Below are 22,782 nucleotides of genomic sequence, written 5' to 3'. Positions count from 1 at the left end.
TCATTAGGAGATGCTGGGTTAAGAGTTATGAGTCTGTGTACTACTTCTGCAACTTCCTGTCAGCTTATAATTATTTCAAAATAAAAAGTTTTTAAAAAGTCACAGTTGTCTGAGGTGATTTAAGTCTAGTTCTGCTGAAAGCAGAATATTAGGGAAAACCAATATTTGCCACCCCCCCATCCCCAAAATATCACAAGGTCAATGGAACCCACATGTATATACTAATAAAAACATCTACATATAATCCTTTCCAGTTCTTTAGTGTTTTTCCTTTTCTTTTAAAAATTACTTTTATGGGAAAACTGACAGTAATCAACAATTATCATTACAGGTAGTGCTGTGTTCTTAGCGCTATGCTAACTGCTCTTTTCCTGCCAGTGAAAACACAGGCAGATGACATTCACATTCTTTACATACTTATAAGGATGCTCCCAAATTTGACCAAACGCAAACACATTTTCAAAAAAAATAAAATTGCACAATTTTCCTGGTGATACATGAGTTTCAGTCAGACTCACTCTGTGGCAAAGATATAATGGGCTGTGTGTTGTGAGAATTGCGTGCTAGCTATAACTATCACTTTTTCTCCCACTCAGGAAAGTGTATTGGAATGCAAGTGAGGGGATTTGGCCTTAAATGGAAAACCTGGAATCTCTTCAAATTTATTTAAATTACTTATGCCATACTTTTCAACTGTAACTGGTTTAAGCATTGCATTTGAGAGTATCCATTTTAGGCTGCAAAAGTAATAAAATAATGTTGTCCCTGCCTTATTAAACTGCTGATATGGCTATGGTATACAGGAAAAAATTCTGAATTTCAGGACAGACCTGGATTTTAATCCTAGCTCTGCTGCTTACTGAACAAGTCATTAAACCTCACAGAACCTGAGTTTTCTCAATTATAGGGATAATACCCATTTCATAGACTTATTTCGTTCAGCTCTTACCTTTGTGAAAGGTACCTAGCACCATATCTCACTCATATAGCTGTTGTTCACAAAATGTTTGTTTGCTGCAAAAAGTTTCTACTGAGTTATCCATACACATGCACCTGAAGACAAAGTGAATGATAAATATATAATAAAAATTATAAATACTGTGGTTTAAACTATAAAAATGAGGGTTGGAAAATGGAAAGTGCCAAAAGTGCTGCAGGTGTTAGAGAAGGCATCATGATGGGAATGAGATTCAGAGTGGGTTTTGAAGAACAGAGAAGTGGAGGGGTAAATTGGGTAGGGAGACCATTTCAAGTAGAAGCAGAAGCCTGAGGATATATGATTATATGGGAATCAAAATTGAGAAATTTATACTACTTGAAACCTGCTATTCTATTAGATTATATTTGGGAACTTATAAATCTTAAAGTTTTAAGCAATTTTTTCCATAGTGTTACATTTTAAAAGTATTCCAACATTTGCTGTCTATTTTAATGATATTGAATATTAGAGTACCTGCTTGGTTGCTAAGACACTTGTATACCTTACTTTGAAATCTTGATTGGTAAGGTTTACATAGCTCCTGTCAGTTGTAGCTAAACTTAGGCTTGTTGATGATAAATTCTTTCTGTTTAATAAAGATGAGTGATATAATAATGGAACATTAACGAGAGCTGGGATTTCAGTATTTTTGTTAAGTCTTATAGAATTGTTTTCACATGTTATTAATGTATATGAATTTAATTTCTTCAAAGAAAGCTTTGCCAGTCTTACCAACTTCCTATTCCTAAATGATGGTTGGTGGTTTTAATAGTATAACTTTGTAGAAAATATGAAATGTGAGTGATTGACTAACTTGTCTTGAATATATGAAAGCATTATACCCTTTATTTATTTATTTATTTATTTCGGTGTATTCTCATGGAGAAATAGGTTGGTTTTTGAAAGCTTGGTTTGGTATTCATTGGGTTTTCTTTTATATGGTGTTGGAGCAAAGGGATTTTTTTCTGGGGCAAATAGATCTATCAATGTTGGGTTTTTTTCCCCCTGAGTGGTGAATCAGCTACAGATACTTGTAATTTATCTGCTTTTGAGATCCTTTTTTGCTGTATAATTTCAGTTTTACCATTATCTTGGTGAATAAATAATTTTACTTATATTTATTGAATACCTGCTATATACAAAGCATTGTACTTATATACAGAAATAACTACAGTATAAGGCAGTTTGCTGTAAGTGTCATGAGCTCTGTAGGATTTTAGATAATGGAGAAAGCATTTTTGAGTGGATGATCAGGGGTGATTTCATGGAGGCAGGAGCATTTGACTAATGCACACAGCTTGTAAATGAATATTAACATGGCAGTCAGTGTGAGGTAGGAATCCTGAAATGACAGCTCTCCCACTGCCAAAGATTTTATCTTTATAAACTGGGAAAATCATTGCAATACCAGTAAATGGTTAATACCTAAACATTCCCATAAATACAAATTTAAGGTAAATATTTGTACTTTTATAAATACATAATTTGCATATGATTGATAATTGCTGCTTTTATGTTTTTAGGCTATGAATATCGTGGTTCCCTTCATGTTTAAATATGCTGTAGACAGCCTCAACCAGATGTCGGGAAACATGCTGAACCTGAGTGATGCACCAAATACAGTTGCAACCATGGCAACGGCAGTTCTCATTGGCTGTATGTTTGGTTCTTTAATCTGTCTACAGGTGTTGACTTTCTTCAAGAGGGTTTCATCATATTTGAGCATATGACCTTTTCACCACAAACACAACTTAGGATTTTGGATGTTTGTTTTATATGAGATTTTTTTTGATATGTGGTTTTAAAAAAATTCTTTGTATGATATATTTTCCAAAAATTCTGTAATAAAAGTCCCATTTTCTAAGTTCTAGAAAACAATAACATGAAGTAAGACATTAAATTCATAACAACCACTTCTAATAGTTAGGCTCCTTATAAGATATTTTTTTAGTAAGACTAGTTATTTTCTTGCTGTTGTTGTTAGCCATTGAATAGGAAATGGCTACATAATGATATGCCTGTATTAATGTGTTTTTAAATTATATTCAATAGCCATGACACAAATCTACAATTTGTAAAGAATAGAATATGATGCTTTGTGTCCCCATGCAGTTGAAAGGATACTTTATGAGACTCAGACCTGAGTTGGGGCATGCTTAGTCAAAGCACTTGGATTTTTCAGGATCTCAATTTTATCATTTGTTATTTGGGGGAATTGAATTAGATCACAAAACCTCAACAGATACTGTACATTTATCCACAATAAGGCCTTATGGGCTGCTGTTTAGTAAAAGTATTTACTTGGAAAAATCTTTCAACATTTGGAATCTTATGGGGGAAAATAACAATGAAAGGTTTTCATGGTGGTGGAAAGATTGATACTCAGTAGGCTAGATGTTTTCTAGGTTTCTTTTAATGTAAGTATTCTGTGATATATTCATTCATTGTACAAACATTTTCTGAGCCCTTGACGTTTTTATACTCCAATGATTCTAATGTTTTTACACCCCACTTTTTCTTGATTGTATTGCTAGATGGTATATCAAGAGCCGGAGCTGCCTTTTTTAATGAAGTTCGAAATGCAGTATTTGGCAAGGTAGCCCAAAATTCAATCCGAAGAATAGCCAAAAACGTCTTTCTCCATCTTCACAACCTGGATTTGGCTTTCCACCTGAACAGACAGACAGGAGCTTTATCAAAGGCTATTGACAGAGGGACAAGGGGTATCAGTTTTGTCCTGAGTGCTTTAGTATTTAATCTTCTTCCCATCATGTTTGAGGTGACCCTTGTCAGTGGTGTTTTGGTAAGTAAAACATTTTTCATGACAAGCTTTTATCTTACATTCTTGTTAGTAGCTATTTAGTACTTGAAGCTTTTGTACTATTGCATGCTTACGATTTGAAAGCAAAATCCCATGGTGCCAGAGGGTTATACAGTTTGTTTAATTATTTTGCCACAAGCTTCAAGGAACTGTGCCCAAAGTCTTTATCATGTTGTTATTGTAAAGAGCTGTTCAGTTCTACACATAGGTCAGTCATTTAGCTAGTGGTTGCAGTTTTTTTGTTAACAGACATTATGGTATATGACTTTGGACTGGTATGGTCAGATTATCTAGGTTTCTTTCTATTCACCATTTGTAGCATTTTAGGCAATTTCATATTTTATAATTAAAAGTATGCATATAACTTAAAGTTGATTTTCTAAGGTATTTGTTTTCTCACTCAGTTTTTCATATATACAACTTTATACCAACATATTTTTTAATTAAAATCTTTGAGATTTGCTAATGTATATTATAAACTATTTGGCAAGAGCAATGACTGTTTCTCATTTCTTCTTTTGCCTTCTCCAGTATTATAAATGTGGTGCCCAGTTTGCACTGGTGACCCTTGGGACACTTGGTGCATACACAGCATTCACAGTTGCTGTCACACGGTGGAGGTAAGGTATTCCCCAGAGGTCAGTCAAGGTTCAGAAATTAGTTATGCTTCTGTGGCAAACATTCCATGCCTATGCAAATCTTTGTCTTACAGAACTAGATTTAGAATAGAGATGAACAAAGCGGATAATGATGCAGGTAACGCTGCCATAGACTCACTGCTGAATTATGAAACTGTGAAGGTAATATGTTTAATTTTACTTTCCTCTTCCTTTCACACCACACTAAAGTTTGTTCTGCCATTTAATTGAATAGGTGCTGTAAGTTAGAGCTGCAGATTAGTATAGGATCTCTAGGTATGATGAAATAATAGTACTTTATTGTTTTTCTTTTGTTTAGAAATTGCCCTTTCTACCTCATTTTTTGTGTGGCACCATCAGAATTTTACCTTCTGAATTAATTTATAAGTAGTGACAGTATGGTTAGCATCTTGCTTCAGAATACACGCTAAGTTCTTGACTCTCTATCCCTCATAGTGCCTAGCATAGTGCTTTTCACTAATTCTTTCATTCATCTGTTCATTTTTCCATTTAACAAATATTACTGAATGCCTCTTGTGTGCAAAGCACTATGCTAAGTCCTGTAATGGGGGAGGGTGGTAAAAACAATGATTGCTGTTTGATCCTTGCCTTCCCAGAATTTGCTAAGCACTGGGAGAGTTAAAGTAAAGTGTGCAAGTGGCTACGTGAGAAAGGCGTAATGTGGTGGGGGCAATGAGAATTGTCAATTCAGAGTCTCAGAGGATCAAGGCAAGGCTTTGTGAAGGAAGTGCCATTGACAGCTTTTAGATCTGGGTTTAAATGTTTGGGGGATGAATTTTGTGGACTTTTCAAATACTGTCCATTGTGGAAAACTGCAGGAGTACCATAGTCCAATATATGGAAAGTCAGTTTTTAAAATGGTGTATGCAGTACAAAATCGTATCCATGAAAAGGATACTAATCACTTAAGAGATTAAATTCCAATTATAGTTGTATATAGTTACTATTTTTATGTATTTTGTAGTATTTTAATAATGAAAATTATGAAGCACAAAGATATGATGGATTTTTGAAGACATATGAGACTGCTTCATTGAAAAGTACCTCTACTCTGGCTATGCTGAACTTTGGTCAAAGTGCTATTTTCAGTGTTGGTTTAACAGCCATAATGGTGCTCGCCAGTCAGGGAATTGTGACAGGTAATGGATATGTGGTTTTCACGTTAAGTCTGTGTTTTACTTAACCTTTATAAAGATTAATGAAAGAAATGTGTATATTAGTCTTAATTATAAAGCATATTCAATAAGGTGCTATAACATCCTTGGAGTACTTTCGTTTTTGTATCAGAATATGTTTTCTTGATTACATGATGGTGTTTTTTTTACTTCCCTTTGTTTAACACTACAAGTTTAGCACTGGTTCTCTCATTGATTGGGATTACTGTTTGTGGGGCTACAACCTGATTCTTTTTGGAGTAACTTTCTTTTTAGCATCTGATACTTCTAATTTCTCTTGTAGACCTGGAAAGAAATGTAATTAATTTAGTATTTAGTGTAAAGCACTAAAATGCAAGCAGTCATGTAAAAATTACTAGTGACCTTTTAATTTTTCTATTAGTTGTTCATTTGCAAAACATTTCAAAAGTAAATAATATCTGTTCCTCTTTTCTGTAACCTGCTTGCTTAGTTACGATTCATTCATTCACTGAGACCTTAATACATGGTTTATCATTCCCAATCATGATATCCATTTGCTCCAATTTTTTAATTTATACTTTAAAAAACTTCTGTTTTACATTACAAGGAACTTTCTTAGGAAGAAAGGAGAGATTTTCAGCCTTCCATTTCTTTCCTCACTTAAACCATTCTCTTTTTCTTATATATTATGTGTAGTGTATGGGTAGGCTTTTGCCATTCCAGTTAGCATATATCTAGTTCCCTATTTTCCTAAATCATGGATTAAAATGCTTTGGAATTTGAGTAGGCCTAAGAATTGCTGATTATGTACATTTTGAACTGTATTCCACAGTAGTAAACTGTAAACTTCTCTGTCTTAAACTGGAAAGTTCATGACATCTAAAAATTTTTTTTTTCTACCAACTGCATATTAAGGTACCCTTACTGTTGGAGATTTAGTAATGGTGAATGGACTGCTTTTTCAGCTTTCATTGCCCCTTAACTTTCTGGGAACTGTATACAGAGAAACTAGACAAGCACTTATAGATATGAACACCTTGTTTACTCTACTCAAGGTAGACACCCGAATTAAAGTAAGTAATCTATTTAGTACCTTTTTAAAAGCATATAAGCATCATCTCATTAATGGTATTATTCCGGGGGAATATTTTTACATTACCATATTAGCAAACTAATTTCTCTTTTGCAGGAATTGGGACTATCATGTGTATTAAAAGGCTGTTACAGCTTTTACTTCTTTGTTTAGAAACCTTACAGTATCAGCAAAGAATATTATACCTAGAAGCTAAATTTTGTTAACTTCAATATTTGTACTTGCACCTGATTTACTTTTGCTAATAATGATATAAAATGTGATTGCCTCTCCTCACATTCTCAACCTCCTTTCTCCCCTGCCCACCATCCCTCTTTACCCCAAAAACAAATTGATCAGAAATCAAAGCATTCAGGATTTTTACCCTTAACAGTGAGGAGTGAAAAAACATTTTTAAAAGCATGCATAGAAGTGGTCTAACTCCACTTATAAACCTCCTCCTTTCCCTTTATTTTCCTTTTTCTCTCTGTGAATTAAAAAATTGCATAGCTGTACTCTAGGAGGTGTGTAAAGTGGCTTTTCTTTTCTCTTCCCTGCTAGGACAAAGTGATGGCATCTCCCCTTCAGATCACACCACAGACAGCTACGGTGGCCTTTGATAATGTGCATTTTGAATACATTGAGGGGCAGAAAGTCCTTAGTGGAATATCTTTTGAAGTTCCTGCAGGAAAGAAAGTGGCCATTGTAGGAGGTAGTGGGTCAGGGTGGGTAATTTAGTTCTTTATAAAATTCTGCATTGTTGATTGCTGACTCCCATTGTAATATTTTTTATTTGTCATAATAAAATGATTACTGTGGTTTAAAATAGGGGTTCCCTAATGCCAGTTGGAGCTACATAACCTTTCCTTGTCTCCTATTTCAGGAAAAGCACAATAGTGAGGCTGTTGTTTCGCTTCTATGAGCCTCAAAAGGGTAACATTTACCTTGCTGGTCAAAATATACAAGATGTGAGCCTGGAAAGCCTTCGGAGGGCAGTGGGAGTGGTACCTCAGGTATTCAAAAAAAGAAAAAAACTTATTTGGGGGAAGATATTTTGGGTTGGTGGATCTTCTACTAGAATCATTTGAATCCAGAGAGTCAGTATAGCTAATTAAGTTGGAAGTGTTAGGCCCTACAGGCCATATTCCGTTACGAAAAAGACAAAAAAACATGAATTCAAAAATCTTCATGATGGGAAGATTTTTTTAAGCCTTAGGAAGATAGCATAATATAGAGGAAAGAGCCCAGACTGGAGTCAAATAGAACAGGATTCTAAGCCCAGCTCTAACCCATATACGTTGTATGGCCTTGGGCCTCAGTTTCCTCATCTGTAAAATAAGGATACCATTTTCTTATAGGACAGAATTATTATGAAGTAGAGATAATATGTGTAAAGTACCAAGTACAATGTCCATCACATAATTGTTCAGTAAATGAAAACTATTATTTTAATTTTGAGCAGTTTTTGGCAGAGTAAATTTATAAAAATTACAAAGCAGTCTGGCTGCCAACTTCAAGTTGGTATGCCTTGTTCCCGCAGTACCAAGCACAGTGCCCAACCCATAGTGAGCATTTAACAAGTATATGCTGAGTGACTTTAGGGGGAAACATAAGTTCAGAGTAAGATCTGAGAAGATAAGAAGGAGGTAGCCTTACAGGATGTGAGTTTTTCTTATACTGAAAGCCAATAGACAGACCTGGGAATTAGTTGCAGCCTAGAATCAGAACCAACTCCCTGGGAGAACTGTAAGAAAGGGATCAGACAGTTCCTTTTATGTAGCTTGTAAAAGGTCATCAAGTGATCTAACACATGCCACTCTGCCCTGTCCTCTCTTTCACTGAGAATCCCAAATCTAGTGTGCATGAGTCACTTAGGGAGATTATCGAAATTCCAACTCTCTTTCACACACCTTGGTTCTGGTTTAGGAGGGCAGTGGGGACCCCAGAAACCTGCATTTTTGAATATGCCTCCTAGATGATTTAGGTGATTTGTAGACTATATGTTGAAAAACACTGACCTAAACCATGTATCAAGTGAACTGAACTCTGGGCTGTGCCTGCTTAGGGCTCAGTGTCCTCATCCATTCTCTTGGGCTGTATAATAATTACCCTCATTGTTTTGAAAAATAAAATGTTTTATTCACTAAGGAAAAATATACATGGTCAATAAATGAAAGAAAAGATACTCATCCTCATTAGAAGTCTTAGTAATTAAATCAACAATGGGATACCATTTATCACCTATTAAACTGCTGAAGATTTTAAAACTCATAGTATTTAGTTTGGGCAAGGCTGTGTGAAATGGCTAATCTGTTTTGCTGGAGGAAGCATACAACTTTCCTGATGAACAAATTGGCAGTATGTAGCAAGAGTCTGAAAAATATGTATACCCTTTATTACAGTAATTCTGCCTCTAGGAAGTTTTAGTAAGGAAATAAACAGGGAAGTGAACAGATTTTTCTATGCTAAACGGTTCATTATAGTGTTATTTATACCAGCAGAAGTTGGAAACACTATAAAGTCCAGTATTAAGTAGATGGTTAAATTATCATCATAGGATCAAATGTCATACAGTCATTTCTAAATATCATGTTTGTAAAGAGTATTGAGTGTCATGGATAAATGCTCAGATACAAAGTTTGTTGAAAAAGAAGTTCCGAACAAAATGTAATATCTCAGTTTTATAATATTAAATGAATACATTGTAACAGAAAAAATATTGGAGAAAATACACCAACATGTTAATAGTAGTTATTGCTGGATGGTGGGATTATGGATTATTTACTTAATTTTTGTTTTACCTTATATTTTTTATTTCCCTTTTTTTTAATACCCGTATTGGAGTATAATTGCTTTACAATGGTGTGTTAGTTTCTGCTGTATCAAAAGTGAATCAGCTACACATATACATATATCACCATATTTCCTTCCTCTTGCATCTCTCTCGCACCCTCCCTATCCCACCTCTCTAGGTGAACACAAACCACCGAGCATATCTCCCTGTGCTATGCGGCTGCTTCCCACTAGCTATCTATTTTACATTTGGTAGTGTATATATGTCCATGCCACTCTCTCACTTCGTCCCAGCTTACCCTTCCCCCTCCCCGTGTCCTCAAGTCCATTCTCTATGTCTGCGTCTTTATTCCTGTCCTGCACCTAGGTTCTTCACAACCATTTTTTTCTTTTACATTCCATATATATGTGTTAGCATACGGTATTCGGTTTTCTCTTTCTGACTTACTTCACTCTGTATGACACACTCTAGGTCCATCCACCTACTACAAATAACTCAATTTCATTTCCTTTTATGGCTGAGTAATATTCCATTGTATATATGTGCCACATCTTCTTTATCCATTCATCTGTCGATGGACACTTACGTTGCTTCCATCTCCAGGCTATTGTAAATAGAGCTGCAATGAATACTGTGTTCCATGACTCTTTCTGAATTATGGTTTTCTCAGGGTATATGTCCAGTAGTGGGATTGCTGGGTCGTATGGTAGTTCTATTTTTAGTTTCTTAAGGAACCTCCATACTGTTCTCCATAGTGGATGTATCAATTTACATTGCCACCAACAGTGCAAGAAGGTTCCCTTTTCTCCACACCCTCTCCAGCATTAATTGTTTGTAGATTTTTTGATGATGGCCATTCTGACTGGTGTGAGGTGATACCTCATTGTAGTTTTGATTTGCATTTCTCTATTGATTAGTGATATTGAGCATCCTTTCATGTGTTTGTTAGCGATCTGTATATCTTCTTTGGAGAAATGTCTATTTAGGTATTCTGCCCATTTTTGGGTTGGGTTGTTTATTTTTTTTGATATTGAGCTGCTTGTATATTCTGGAGATTAATTATTTGTCCCTTGATTCATTTGCTAATATTTCTCCCATTCTGAGGGTTTTCTTTTCATCTTGTTTATGGCTTCCTTTACTGTGCAAAAGCTTTTAAGTTTCATTAGGTCCCATTTGTTTATTTTTGTTTTTAATTCCCTTTCTCTAGGAGGGGAGTCAAAAAGGATCGTGCTGTGATTTATGTCAAGAGTGTTCTGCCTATGTTTTCCTCTAAGAGTTTTATAGTATCTGGTCTTACATTTAGGTCTTTCTCCATTTTGAGTTTATCTTTGTGTGCGGTGTTAGGGAGTGTTCTAATTTCATTCTTTTACATGTAGCTGTCCACTTTTCACAGCTCCACGTATTGACGAGGCTGTCTTTTCTGCATTGTATATTCTTGCCTCCTTTATCAAAGATAAGGTGACCATATGTGTGTGGGTTTATCTCTGGGCTTTCTATCCTGTTCCGTTGATCTATATTTCTGGTTTTGTGCCAGTACCATTCTGTCTTGATTATTGTAGCTTTGTAGTATAGTCTGAAGCCAGGGAGCCTGATTCCTCCAGCTCCGTTTTACTTTCTCAAGATTGCTTTGGCTATTCGGGGTCTTTTGTGTTTCCATGCAAAATGTGAAATTTTTTGATCTAGTTCTGTGAAAAACGCCATGGGTAGTTTGATACAGATTGCACTGAATCTGTAGATTGCTTTTGGTAGTATAGTCATTTTCACAATATTGATTCTTCCAATCCAAGAACATGGTATATCTCTCCATCTGTTTGTATCATCTTTAATTTCTTTCATCAGTGTCTTACAGTTTTCTGCATACAGATCTTTTGTCTCCTTAGTTAGGTTTATTCCTAGCAATTTTATTCTTTTTGTTGCATTGGTAAATGGGAGTGCTTCCTTAATTTCTCTTTCAGATTTTTCATCATTAGTGTATAGGAATACAAGATATTTCTGTGTATTAATTTTGTATCCTGCTACTTTACAGAATTCGTTGATTAGCTCTAGTAGTTTTCTGGGAGCATCTTTAGGATTCTCTATGTATAGTATCGTATCATCTGCAAGCAGTGACAGTTTTACTTCTTCTTTTCCGACTTGGATTCCTTTTATTTCTTTTTCTTGTCTGATTGCTGTGGCTAAGACTTCCAAACCTATGTTGAATAATAGTGGTGAGAGTGGGCAACCTTGTCTTGCTCCTGATCTTAGTGGAAATGGTTTCAGTTTTTCACCATTGAGAACAATGTTAGCTGTGGGTTTGTCATATATGGCCTTTATTATCTTTAGGTACGTTCCTTCTCTGCCTACTTTCTGGAGGGTTTTTATCATAAATGGGTATTGAATTTTGTTAAAAGCTTTTTCTGCATCTATTGAGGTGATCATATGGTTTTTCTCCTTCAGTTTGTTAATATGGTATATCACGTTGATTGATATGCGTATATTGAAGAATCCTTGCATTCCTGGGATAAATCCCACTTGATCATGGTGTATGATCCTTTCAGTGTGCTGTTGGATTCTGTTTGCTAGTATTTTGTTGAGGATTTTTGCATCTATGTTCATCAGTGATATTGGTCTGTAGTTTTCTTTCTTTGTGACATCTTTGTCTGGTTTCGGTATCAGGGTGCTCGCGGCCTTGTAGAATGAGTTTGGGCGTGTTCCTCCCTCTGCTGTATTTCGGAAGACTCTGAGAAGGATACGTGTTAGCTCTTCTCTAAATGTTTGGTAGAATTCACCTGTGAAGCCATCTGGTCCTGGGCTTTTGTTTGTTGGAAGATTTTAAATCACAGTTTCAAATTCAGTGCTTGTGATCGGTCTGTTCATATTTTCTATTCCTTCCTGGTTCAGTATCGGAAGGCTGTGCTTTTCTAGGAATTTGTCCATTTCTTCCAGGTTGTCCATTTTATTGGCATATAGTTGCTTGTATTAGTCTCTCATGATCCTTTGTATTTCTGCAGTGTCAGTGGTTACTTCTCCTTTTTCATTTCCAATTCTATTGATTTGAGTCTTCTCCCTTTTTTTCTTCATAAGTCTGGCTAATGGTTTATCAATTTTGTTTATCTTCTGAAAGAACCAGCTTTTACTTTTATTTATCTTCGTTATCGTTTCCTTCATTTCTTTTTCATTTATTTCTGATCTCATCTTTATGATTTCTTTCCTTCTGCTGACTTTGGGGTTTATTTGTTCTTCTTTCTCTAGTTGCTTTAGGTGTAAGGTTAGGTTGTTTATTTGAGATGTTTCTTGAGCTAGGATTGTGTTGCTCTAAACTTCCCTCTTAGAACTGCTTTTGCTGCATCCCATAGGTTTTGGGTCGCAATGTTTTCATTGCCATTTGTTTCTAGGTATCTTTTGATTTCCTGTTTGACTTCTTCAGTGATCTCTTGGTTATTTAGTAGTGTAATGTTTAGGCTCCATGTGTTTGTATTTTTTACAGATTTTTCCTGTAGTTGATATCTAGTTCCATAACGTTCTGGTTGGAAAAGATACTTGATACCTTTTCAGTTGTCTTTCATTTACCAAGGCTTGATTTGTGACCCAAGATATGATCTATCCTGGAGAATGTTCCATGAGCACTTGAGAAGAAAGTGTATTCTGTTGTTCTTGAATGGAATATCCTATAAATGTCAATTAAGTCCATTTGTTTAATGTATCATTTAAACTTGTGTTTCCTTATTTATTTTTATTTTGGTTGATCTGTCCATTAGTGGAAGTGTGGTGTTGAAGTCCACTACTATTATTGTGTTACTATTGATTTCCCCTTTTATGGCTGTTAGCATTTGCCTTATGTATTGAGGTGCTCCTATGTTGGGTGCATATATATTTACAATTCTTATATCGTCTTCTTGGATTGATCCCTTGATCATTATGCAGTGTTCTTCTTTGTCTCTTGTAATAGTCTTTATTTTAAAGTCTATTTTGAGAAGACCTTCAGGATGGTGAAAGAGTAAGACGTGGAGATCACCTTACTCCCCACAGATACATCAGAAATACAGCTACATGTGGAACAACTACTACAGAACACCTACTGAATGCTGGCAGAAGATCTCAGACCTCCCAAAAGGCAAGAAACTCCCCAAGCACCTGAGTAGGGCAAAAGGAAAAAGAAAAAACAGAGACAAAAGAATAGGGACGGGACCTGCACCAGTGGGAGGGAGTTGTGAAGGAGGAAAAGTTTCCACACACTAGAAAGCCCCTTCACTGGCGGAAACGGGGGTAGGCTGGGGGTAGCTTCGGAGCCACGGAGGAGAGCACAGCAACAGGGGTGCAGAGGGCAAAGCAGAGAGATTCCCGCACGGAGGCTCGGTGCTGACCAGCCCTCACCAGCCCGAGAGGTTTGTCTGCTCACCCACCGGGGCTGGTGGGGGCTGATATCTGAGGCTTGGGCTTCGGAGGTCAGATCTCAGGGAGAGGACTGGGGTTGGCTGCGTGAACACAGTCTGAAGAAGACTAGTTCACCACAGCTAGCTTGGAGGTAGTTGGGCAATAGTCTGGAACTGCCGAAGAGGCAACAGACTTTTTCGTGACTCTTTGTTTTGCGGTGCGCGAGGAGAGGGGGTTAAGAGCACCACCTAAACGAGCTCCAGAGATGGGCGCGAGCTGCGGCTCTCAGCATGGACCCCAGAGACGGGGATGGGATGCTAAGGCTGCTGCTGCAGTCACCAAGTAACCTGTGTGCAGGCACAGGTCACTATCCACACCTCCCTTCCAGGGAGCCTGTGCAGTCCGCCACTGCCAGGGTCCTGTGATCCAGGTACAACTTCCCCAGGAAAACACACGGCATGCCTCAGCCTGTTGCAATGTCATGCTGGCCTCTGCCGCCGCAGGCTTGCCCCGCCTTCCGTACCCCTCTCTCCCCCCGGCCTGAGTGAGCCAGAGCCCCATAATCAGCTGCTACTTAGACCCTGTCTTGTCTGAACGAAGAACAGACGCCCTCAGGTGACCTACACGTAAAGGCAGGGGCAAATCCAAAGCTGAACCCCAGTAGCTGTGCGAACAAAGAAGAGAAAGGGGAATTTCTCCCAGCAGCCTCAGGAGCAGTGGATTAAATCTCCACAGTAAACTTGATATACCCTGCATCTGTGGAATACCTGAATAGACAATGAATCATCCTAAATTGAGGTGGTGGACATTGCAAGCAACGATATATATATTTTTTCCCTTTTTCTCTTTTTGTGAGTGTGTATGTGTATGCTTCTGTCTGTAATTTTGTCTGTATAACTTTGCTTTTACCATTTGTCCTAGGGTTCTGTCTGCCCGTTTTCTTTTTTTTCAAATACAGTTTGTAATTTTTTCTTATCATTGGTGGATTTGTTTTTTGTTTTGGTTGCTATCTTGTGTCTTTGTTTCCTTTTTTAATTACCTTTTAATTTTTTAATTTTTAATAATTATTTTTTATTTTAATAACTTTATTTTATTTTATTATTTTTTTCTTTCTTTCTTTCTTTCATTTTTTTCTTCCTTTTATTCTGAACCTTGCGGATGACAGGATCTTGGTGCTCCAGCCAGGTGTCAGGCCTGTGCCTCTGAGGTGGGAGAGCCGAGTTCAGGACATTGGTCCACCAGAGACCTCCCAGCTCCACATAATATCAAACAGCGAAAGCTCTCTCAGAGATCTCCATCTCAACGCCAAGACCCACCTCCACTCAATGACCAGCAAGCTACATGCTGGATACACTATGCCAAACAACTAGCAAGACAGGAACACAAACCCACCCATTAGCAGAGGTGCTGCCTAAAAACATAATAAGGTCACAGACACCCCAAAACACACCACCAGACGCAGACCTCCACATGAGAAAGACAAGATCCAGCTTCATCCATCAGAACACAGGCACTAGTCCCCTCCACCAGGAAGCCTACACAACCCACTGAACCAACCTTAGCCACTAGGGGCAGATACCAAAAACAATGGGCACTACAGACTTGTAGCCTGCAAAAAGGAGACCCCAAATACAGTAAGTTAAGCAAAATGAGAAGACAAACAAACGCACAGCAGATGAAGGAGTGAGGTAAAAACACACCAGACCAAGCAAATGAAGAGGAAATAGGCAGTCTACCTGGAAAGAATTCAGAGTAATGATAGTAAAGATCCAAAATCTTGGAAATAGAATGGAGAAAATACAAGAACGTTTAACAAGGACCTAGAAGAACTAAAGAGCAAACAACAATGATGAACAACACAATAAATACAAAATTCTCTAGAAGGAATCAATAGCAGGATAACTGAGGCAGAAGAACGGATAAGTGACCTGGAAGATAAAATAGTGGAACTAACTACCGCAGAGCAGAATAAAGATAAAAGAATGAAAAGAATTCAGGACAGTCTCAGAGACCTCTTGGACAACATTAAACGCACCAACATTCGAATTATAGGGGTCCTAGAAGAAGAAGAGAAATAAAAAGGGACTGAGAAAATATTTGAAGAGATTATAGTTGAAAACTATCCTAATATGGGAAAGGAAATAGTTAATCAAGTCCAGGAAGCACAGAGACTCCCAAACAGGATAAATCCAAGGAGAAACACACCAAGACATATATTAATCAAACTAGCAAAAATTAAATACAAAGAAAAAATATTAAAAGCAACAAGGGAAAAGCAATATATAACATACAAGGGTATCCCCATAAGGTTAACAGCTGATATTTCCGCAAAAAGTCTGCAAGCCAGAAGGGAGTGGCAGGACGTATTTAAAGTGATGAAAGGGAAAAACCTACACCCAAGATTACTCTATCCAGCAAGGATCTCATTCAGATTCGACGGAGAAATTAAAACCTTTACAAACAAGCAAAAACTAAGAGAATTCACCACCACCAAACCAGCTTTACAACAAATGCTAAAGGAACTTCTCTAGGCAGGAAACACAAGAGAAGGAAAAGATCTACAATAACAAACCCGAAACAATTAAGAAAATGGTAATAGGAACATACATATCGATAATTACCTTAAATGTAAATGGATTAAATCCTCCAACCAAAAGACATAGACTGGCTGAATGGATACAAAAACAAGACCTGTACATATGCTGTCTACAAGAGGCCCACTTCAGACATAGGGACACATAACAGACTGAAAGTGAGGATATGGAAAAAGATATTCCATGCAAATGGAAATCAAAAGAAAGCTGGAGTAGCAATTCTCATATCAGACAAAAGAGGCTTTAAAATAAAGACTATTACAAGAGACAAAGAAGGACACTACATAATGATCAAGGAATCGATCCAAGAAGAATATATAACAATTGTAAATCTTTATGCACCCAACATAGGAGCACCTCAATACATAAGGGAAGAGCTAACAGCCATAAAAGGGGAAATCAACAGTAACACAATCATAGTAGGGGACTTTAACACCCTACTGTCACCAATGGAGAGATCATCCAAAATGAAAATATATAAGGAAACACAAGCTTTAAATGACACATTAAACAGAATGGACTTAATTGATATTTATAGGATATTCCATCCAAAAACAACAGAATACACTTTCTTCTCAAGTGCTCATGGAACATTCTCCAGGATAGATCATATACTGGGTCACAAATCAAGCCTTGGTAAACTTCAGATATTTGAAATCGTATCAAGTGTCTTTTCCAACCACAATTCTATGAGACTAGGTATCAGTTGCGGGAAAAAATCTATAAAACATACAAACACATGGAGGCTAAGCAATACACCACTTAATAACCAAGAGATCACTGAAGAAATCAAAGAGGAAATCAAAAAATACCTAGAATCAAATGACAATGAAAACAGAGTGACCCAAAACCTGTGGGATACAGTAAAAGCAGTTCTAAGAGAGAAGTTTATAGCAATGCAATCCTACCTTAAGAAACAAGAAACATCTCAAATAAACAACCTAAGCTTACACCTAAAGCAATTAAAGAAAGAAAAACAAAAAAAAAACCCCAAAGTTAGCAGAAGGAAGGAAATCATAAAGATCAGATCAGAAATAAATGAAAAAAATAAAGAAAACAGTATCAAAGATCAGTAAAGCTAAAAGCTGGTTCTTTGGGAAGATAAATTGATAAACCATTAACCAGACTCATCAAGAAAAAAGGGGGAAGACTCAAATCAATAGAATTAGAAATGAAAAAGGAGAAGTAACCACTGACACTGCAGAAACACAAAGGATCATGAGAGATTACTACAAGCCACTATATGCCAATAAAATGGACAACCTGGAAGAAATGGACAAAATTTTAGAAAAGCACAACCTTCCGATACTGAACCAGGAAGGAATAGAAAATATTCACAGACCAATCACAGGCACTGAAATTGAAACTGTGATTTAAAATCTTCCAACAGGCAAAAGTCCAGGACCGGATGGCTTCACAGGCGAATTCTATGAAATATTTAGAGAAGAGCTAACAGCTATCCTTCTCTAACTGTTCCAAAGTATAGCTGAGGGAGAAACACTCCGAAACTCATTCTATGAGGCCACCATTACCCTGATACCAAAACCAGACAAAGATGTCACAAAGAAAGAAAACTACAGGCCAATATCACTGATGAACATACATGCAAAAATCCTGAACAAAATACTAGCAAACAGAATCCAACAGTACATTAAAAGGATCATACACCATGATCAAGTGGGATTTATCTCAGGAATGCAAGGATTCTTCAATATACGCAAATCAGTCAGTGTGATACATCATATTAACAAATTGAAGAATAAAAACCATATGATCATCTCAATAGATGCAGAAAAAGTTTTCGACAAAATTCAGCACCCATTTATGATAAAAACCCTCCAGAAAGTAGGCATAGAGGGAACTTTTCTCAACCTAATAAAGGCCATATATGACAAACCCACAGCCAACATCATCCACAATGGTGAAAAAGTGAAACCATTTCCACTAAGATCAGGAACAAGACAAGGTTGCCCGACCTCACCACTATTATTGAGCATTGTTTTGGAAGGTTTATCCACAGAAATCAGAGAAGAAAGAGAAATACAAGGAATCCAAATCGGAAAAGAAGAAGTAAAGCTGTCACTGTTTGCAGAGAGTTCTAAAGTTCTCTTAGAACTTTAGGCTTCATCTTTAGAGAAGCCTAAAGATGCTACCAGAAAACTACTAGAGCTAATCAATGAGTTTGGTAAAGTAGCAGGATACAAAATTAATGCATTCCTATACACTAATGATGAAAAATCTGAAAGAGAAATTAAGGAAGCACTGCCATTTACCACTGCAACAAAAAGAGTAAAATACCTAGGAATAAACCTACCTAATGAGACAAAAGACCTGTATGCAGAAAATTATAAGACACTGATGAAAGAAATTAAAGATGGTACAAACAGATGGAGAGATATACCATGTTCTTGGATTGGAAGAATCAACATTGTGAACATGACTGTACTCCCCAGTGCAATCTACAGATTCGAATGCAATCCCTATCAAACTGCCACTGGCATTTTTCACAGAACTAGAACAAAAAATTTCACAATTTGTATGGAAACACAAAAGACCCCGAATAGCCAAAGCAATCTTCAGAAAGAACAACAGAGCTGGAGGAATCAGGCTCCCTGACTTAAGAATATACTACAAAGCTACAGTAATCAAGACAGTATGGTACTCGCACAGAAACAAAAATATAGATCAGTGGAACAGGATAGAAATCTCAGAGATAAACCCACACACATATAGTCACCTTATCTTTGATAAAGGAGGCAAGAATATACAATGTAGAAAAGAGCCTCTTCAGTAAGTGGTGCTGGGAAAACTGGAGAGCTACATGTAAAAGAATGAAATTAGAACACTCCCTAACACCATACACGAAAATAAAGTCAAAATGGGTTAAAGACCTAGATGTAAGGCCAGACACTATAAAACCCTTGGAGGAAAACATAGGCAGAACACTCTGTGACATACATCACAGCAAGATACTTTTTCACCCACCTCCTAGAGAAATGGACATAAAAACAAAAATAAACAAATGGGACCTAATGAAACTTAAAAGCTTTTGCACAGCAAAGGAAAGCATAAGAAGAAAAGACAACCCTCAAAATGGGAGAAAATATTTGCAAATGAAGCAACTGACAACGAATTAATCTCTGAAATATACAAGTAGCTCATGCAGCTCAGTATCAATAAAACAAACAACCCAATCCAAAAATGGGCAGAAGACCTAAGTAGACATTGTGCCAAAGAAGATATACAAATTGCCAACAAATACATGAAAGGATGCTCAACATCACTAATCATTAGAGAAATGTAAATGCAAACTACAATGAGGCATCACCTCACACCAGTCAGAATGGCCATCATGAATAATTCTATAAACAATAAATGCTGGAGAGGGTGTGGAGAAAAGGGAACCTTCTTGCACTCTTGGGGGGAATGTAAATTGATACAGCCAGTATGGAGAACAGTATGTAGTTTCCTTCAAAAACTAAAAATAGAACTACCATACGACCCAGCAATCCCATTACTGGGCATATACCCTGAGAAAACCATAATTCCAAAAGAGTCATGTACCACAATGTTTATTGCATCTCTGTTTACAATAGGCAGGACCTGGAAGCAACCCAAGTGTCCATCGACAGATGAATGGATAAAGAAGATTTGGCACATATATACAATGGCATATTACTCAGCCATAAAAAGAAATGAAATTGAATTATTTGTAGTGAGGTGGATGGACCTAGAGTCTGTGATACAGAGTGAAGTAAGTCAGAAAGAGAAAAACGAATAACATATGCTACCACACATATATGGAATCTAAAAGAGAAAAAATGGGTGTGAATAACCTAGGGACAGGATGGGAATAAATATGCAGACCTACTAGAGAATGGACCTGAGGACATGGGGAGGGCGAAGGGTAAGCTGGGAGAAAGTGAGAGAGTGTCATGGACATATATACACTACCAAATGTAAACTAGGTAGCTAGTGGGAAGCAGCCGCACAGCACAGGGAGATGGGCTCGGTGCTCTGTGACCACCTAGAGGGGTGGGATAGGGAGGGTGGGAGGGAGGGAGATGGAAGAGATATGGGGATATATATATATATATATATATATATATATATATATATATATATATATATATAGCTGGTTTACTTCGTTATAAAGAAGAAACTAACACCATTGTAAAGCAATTATACTCCAATAAAGATATTTTTAAAAAATTAAAAAATAAAGTCCATTTTGTCTGATATGACAGTTACTACTCCAGCTTTCTTTTGATTTCCATTTGCATGGAATATCTTTTTCCATCCCCTCACTTTCAGTCTGTGTGTCCGTATGTCTGAAGTGGGTCCCTTGTAGACAGCATATATACTGGTCTTGTTTTTGTATCCATTCAATCAGTCTGTCTTTTGATTGGTGCATCTAATCCATTTACATTTATGGTAGTTATCGATATATATGTTCCTATTACCATTTTCTTAATTGTTTCGGGTTTGTTTTTGTAGGTCTTTTCCTTCTCTTGTGTTTCCTGCCTGGAGAAGTTCCTTTAGCATTTGTTGTAAAGCTGGTTTGGTGGTTCTGCATTCTCTTAGCTTTTGCTTCTGTGAATGTTTTAATTTCTCCTTCGAATCTGAATGAGATCCTTGCTGGGCAGAGTAATCTTGGTTGTAGGTTTTTCCCTTTCATGACTTTAAATATGTCCTGCCATTCCTTTCTGACTTGCAGAGTTTCTGCTGAAAGATCAGTTGTTAACCTTATGGGGATTCCCTTGTATGTTATTTGTTGCTTTTCCGGTGTTGCTTTTAATAGTTTTTCTTTATATTTAATTTTTTATAGTGTGATTAATATGTGTCTAGGCATGTTTCTCCTTGGATTTATGCTGTGTGGGACTCTGTGCAGTTCCTGGACTTGATTGACTACTTCCTTTCCCATATTTCGGAAGTTTTCAACTGTAATCTCTTCAAATATTTTCTCAGTCCCTATTTTTTTCTCTTCTTCTTCTGGGATCCCTATAATTCGAATGTTCGTGCATTCAGTGTTGTCCCAGAGGTCTCTGAGACTGTCCTCAATTCTTTTCATTCTTTTTTCTTTATTCTGCTCTGCAGTAGTTATTTCCACTATTTCATCTTCCAGGTCACTTATCTGTTCTTCTGCCTCAGTTACTCTGCTATTGATTCCTTCTAGAGAATTTTTTGTTTCATTTATTTTGTTGTTCATCATTGTTGTTTGCTCTTTAGTTCTTCTAGGTCCTTGTTAAACGTTTCTTGTATTTTCTCCATTCTATTTCCAAGTTTTTTGATTATCTTTACCATCATTACTCTGAATTCTTTTTCAGATAGAGTGCCTATTTCCTATTCATTTGTTTGGCCTCTTGGGTTTTTACCTTGCTCCTTCATCTGCTGTGTATTTCTCTGTCTTCTCATTTCCTTAACTTACTGTTTTTGGGGTCTCCTTTTTGCAGGCTGCAGGTTTGTAGTTCCCGTTGTTTTTGTTGTCTGCCCGCATTGGGTAAGGTTGGTTCAGTGGGTTGTGTAGGCTTCCTGTTGGAAGGGACTGTTGCCTGTGTTCTGGTGGATGAGTCTGGATCTTTCTGGTGGGAAGGACCACGTCCAGTCGTGTGTTTTGGGGGTCTTTGAACTTATTTTGATTTTAGGCAGCCTCTGTGCTAATGGATGGGGTTGTGTTCCTGTCTTACTAGTTGATTGGCCTAGGGTGTCCAGCACTGTAGCTTGCTGGTCGTTGAATGGAGTTGGGTCTTAGAGTTGAGATGGAGATCTCTAGGAGAGCTTTCGCGGTTTGATAGTACATGGAGCTGGGAGGTCTCTGGTGGACCAATGTCCTGAACTTGGCTCTCCCACCTCAGAGGGTCAGGCCTGACAACCAGCTGGAGCACCAAGACCCTGTCAGCCACACAGCTCATAAGAAAAGGGAGGGAAAAAAAGAAACAAAAATAAAATAAAATAAACTTATTAAAATAAAAAATTTTATAAAGTATTAAAAATAAAGAAATAAAAAAGTAATATAGGGCTTCCCTGGTGGCGCAGTGGTTGAGAATCTGCCTGCTAATGCAGGGGACACGGGTTCGAGCCCTGGTCTGGGAAGATCCCACATGCCACGGAGCAGCTGGGCCCGTGAGCCACAATTGCTGAGCCTGCGCGTCTGGAGCCTGTGCCCCGCGACGGGAGGGGCCGCGATAGAGAAAGGCCCGCGCACCGCGATGAAGAGCGGTCCCCGCACCGCGATGAAGAGTGGCCCCCGCTTGCCGCAACTGGAGAAAGCCCTCGCACGAACCGAAGACCCAACACAGCCAAAAATAAATAAATAAATAAATAAATAAATAAGAAAATCCTTTAAAAAAAAAAAAAGTAATATAAAGAAAAAG

At 37.3% G+C, this 22,782-nt stretch overlaps 1 protein-coding gene across 1 annotated transcript in view; it reads left to right on the top strand.

Annotated features, from left to right (window-relative positions):
- ABCB7 (ATP binding cassette subfamily B member 7) overlaps positions 1 to 22,782 on the top strand; it is a 150,756-nt gene that overhangs the window by 106,649 nt on the left and 21,325 nt on the right. The window contains exons 5-12 of the mRNA XM_057537985.1: positions 2,503 to 2,635; positions 3,514 to 3,782; positions 4,332 to 4,420; positions 4,513 to 4,600; positions 5,424 to 5,598; positions 6,511 to 6,668; positions 7,229 to 7,392; positions 7,551 to 7,680. Coding sequence (XP_057393968.1) covers positions 2,503 to 2,635; positions 3,514 to 3,782; positions 4,332 to 4,420; positions 4,513 to 4,600; positions 5,424 to 5,598; positions 6,511 to 6,668; positions 7,229 to 7,392; positions 7,551 to 7,680 — 1,206 coding nt within the window. The remainder of the gene's footprint in view (positions 1 to 2,502; positions 2,636 to 3,513; positions 3,783 to 4,331; positions 4,421 to 4,512; positions 4,601 to 5,423; positions 5,599 to 6,510; positions 6,669 to 7,228; positions 7,393 to 7,550; positions 7,681 to 22,782) is intronic.

This window comes from Balaenoptera acutorostrata, chromosome X (genome assembly GCF_949987535.1).
Source record: "Balaenoptera acutorostrata chromosome X, mBalAcu1.1, whole genome shotgun sequence".
In the NCBI taxonomy this organism is placed as follows: Eukaryota; Metazoa; Chordata; class Mammalia; order Artiodactyla; family Balaenopteridae; genus Balaenoptera; species Balaenoptera acutorostrata.
The sequence above is the reverse complement of the archived record's forward strand: the minus strand, read 5'-3'. Positions and strand labels throughout refer to the sequence as shown.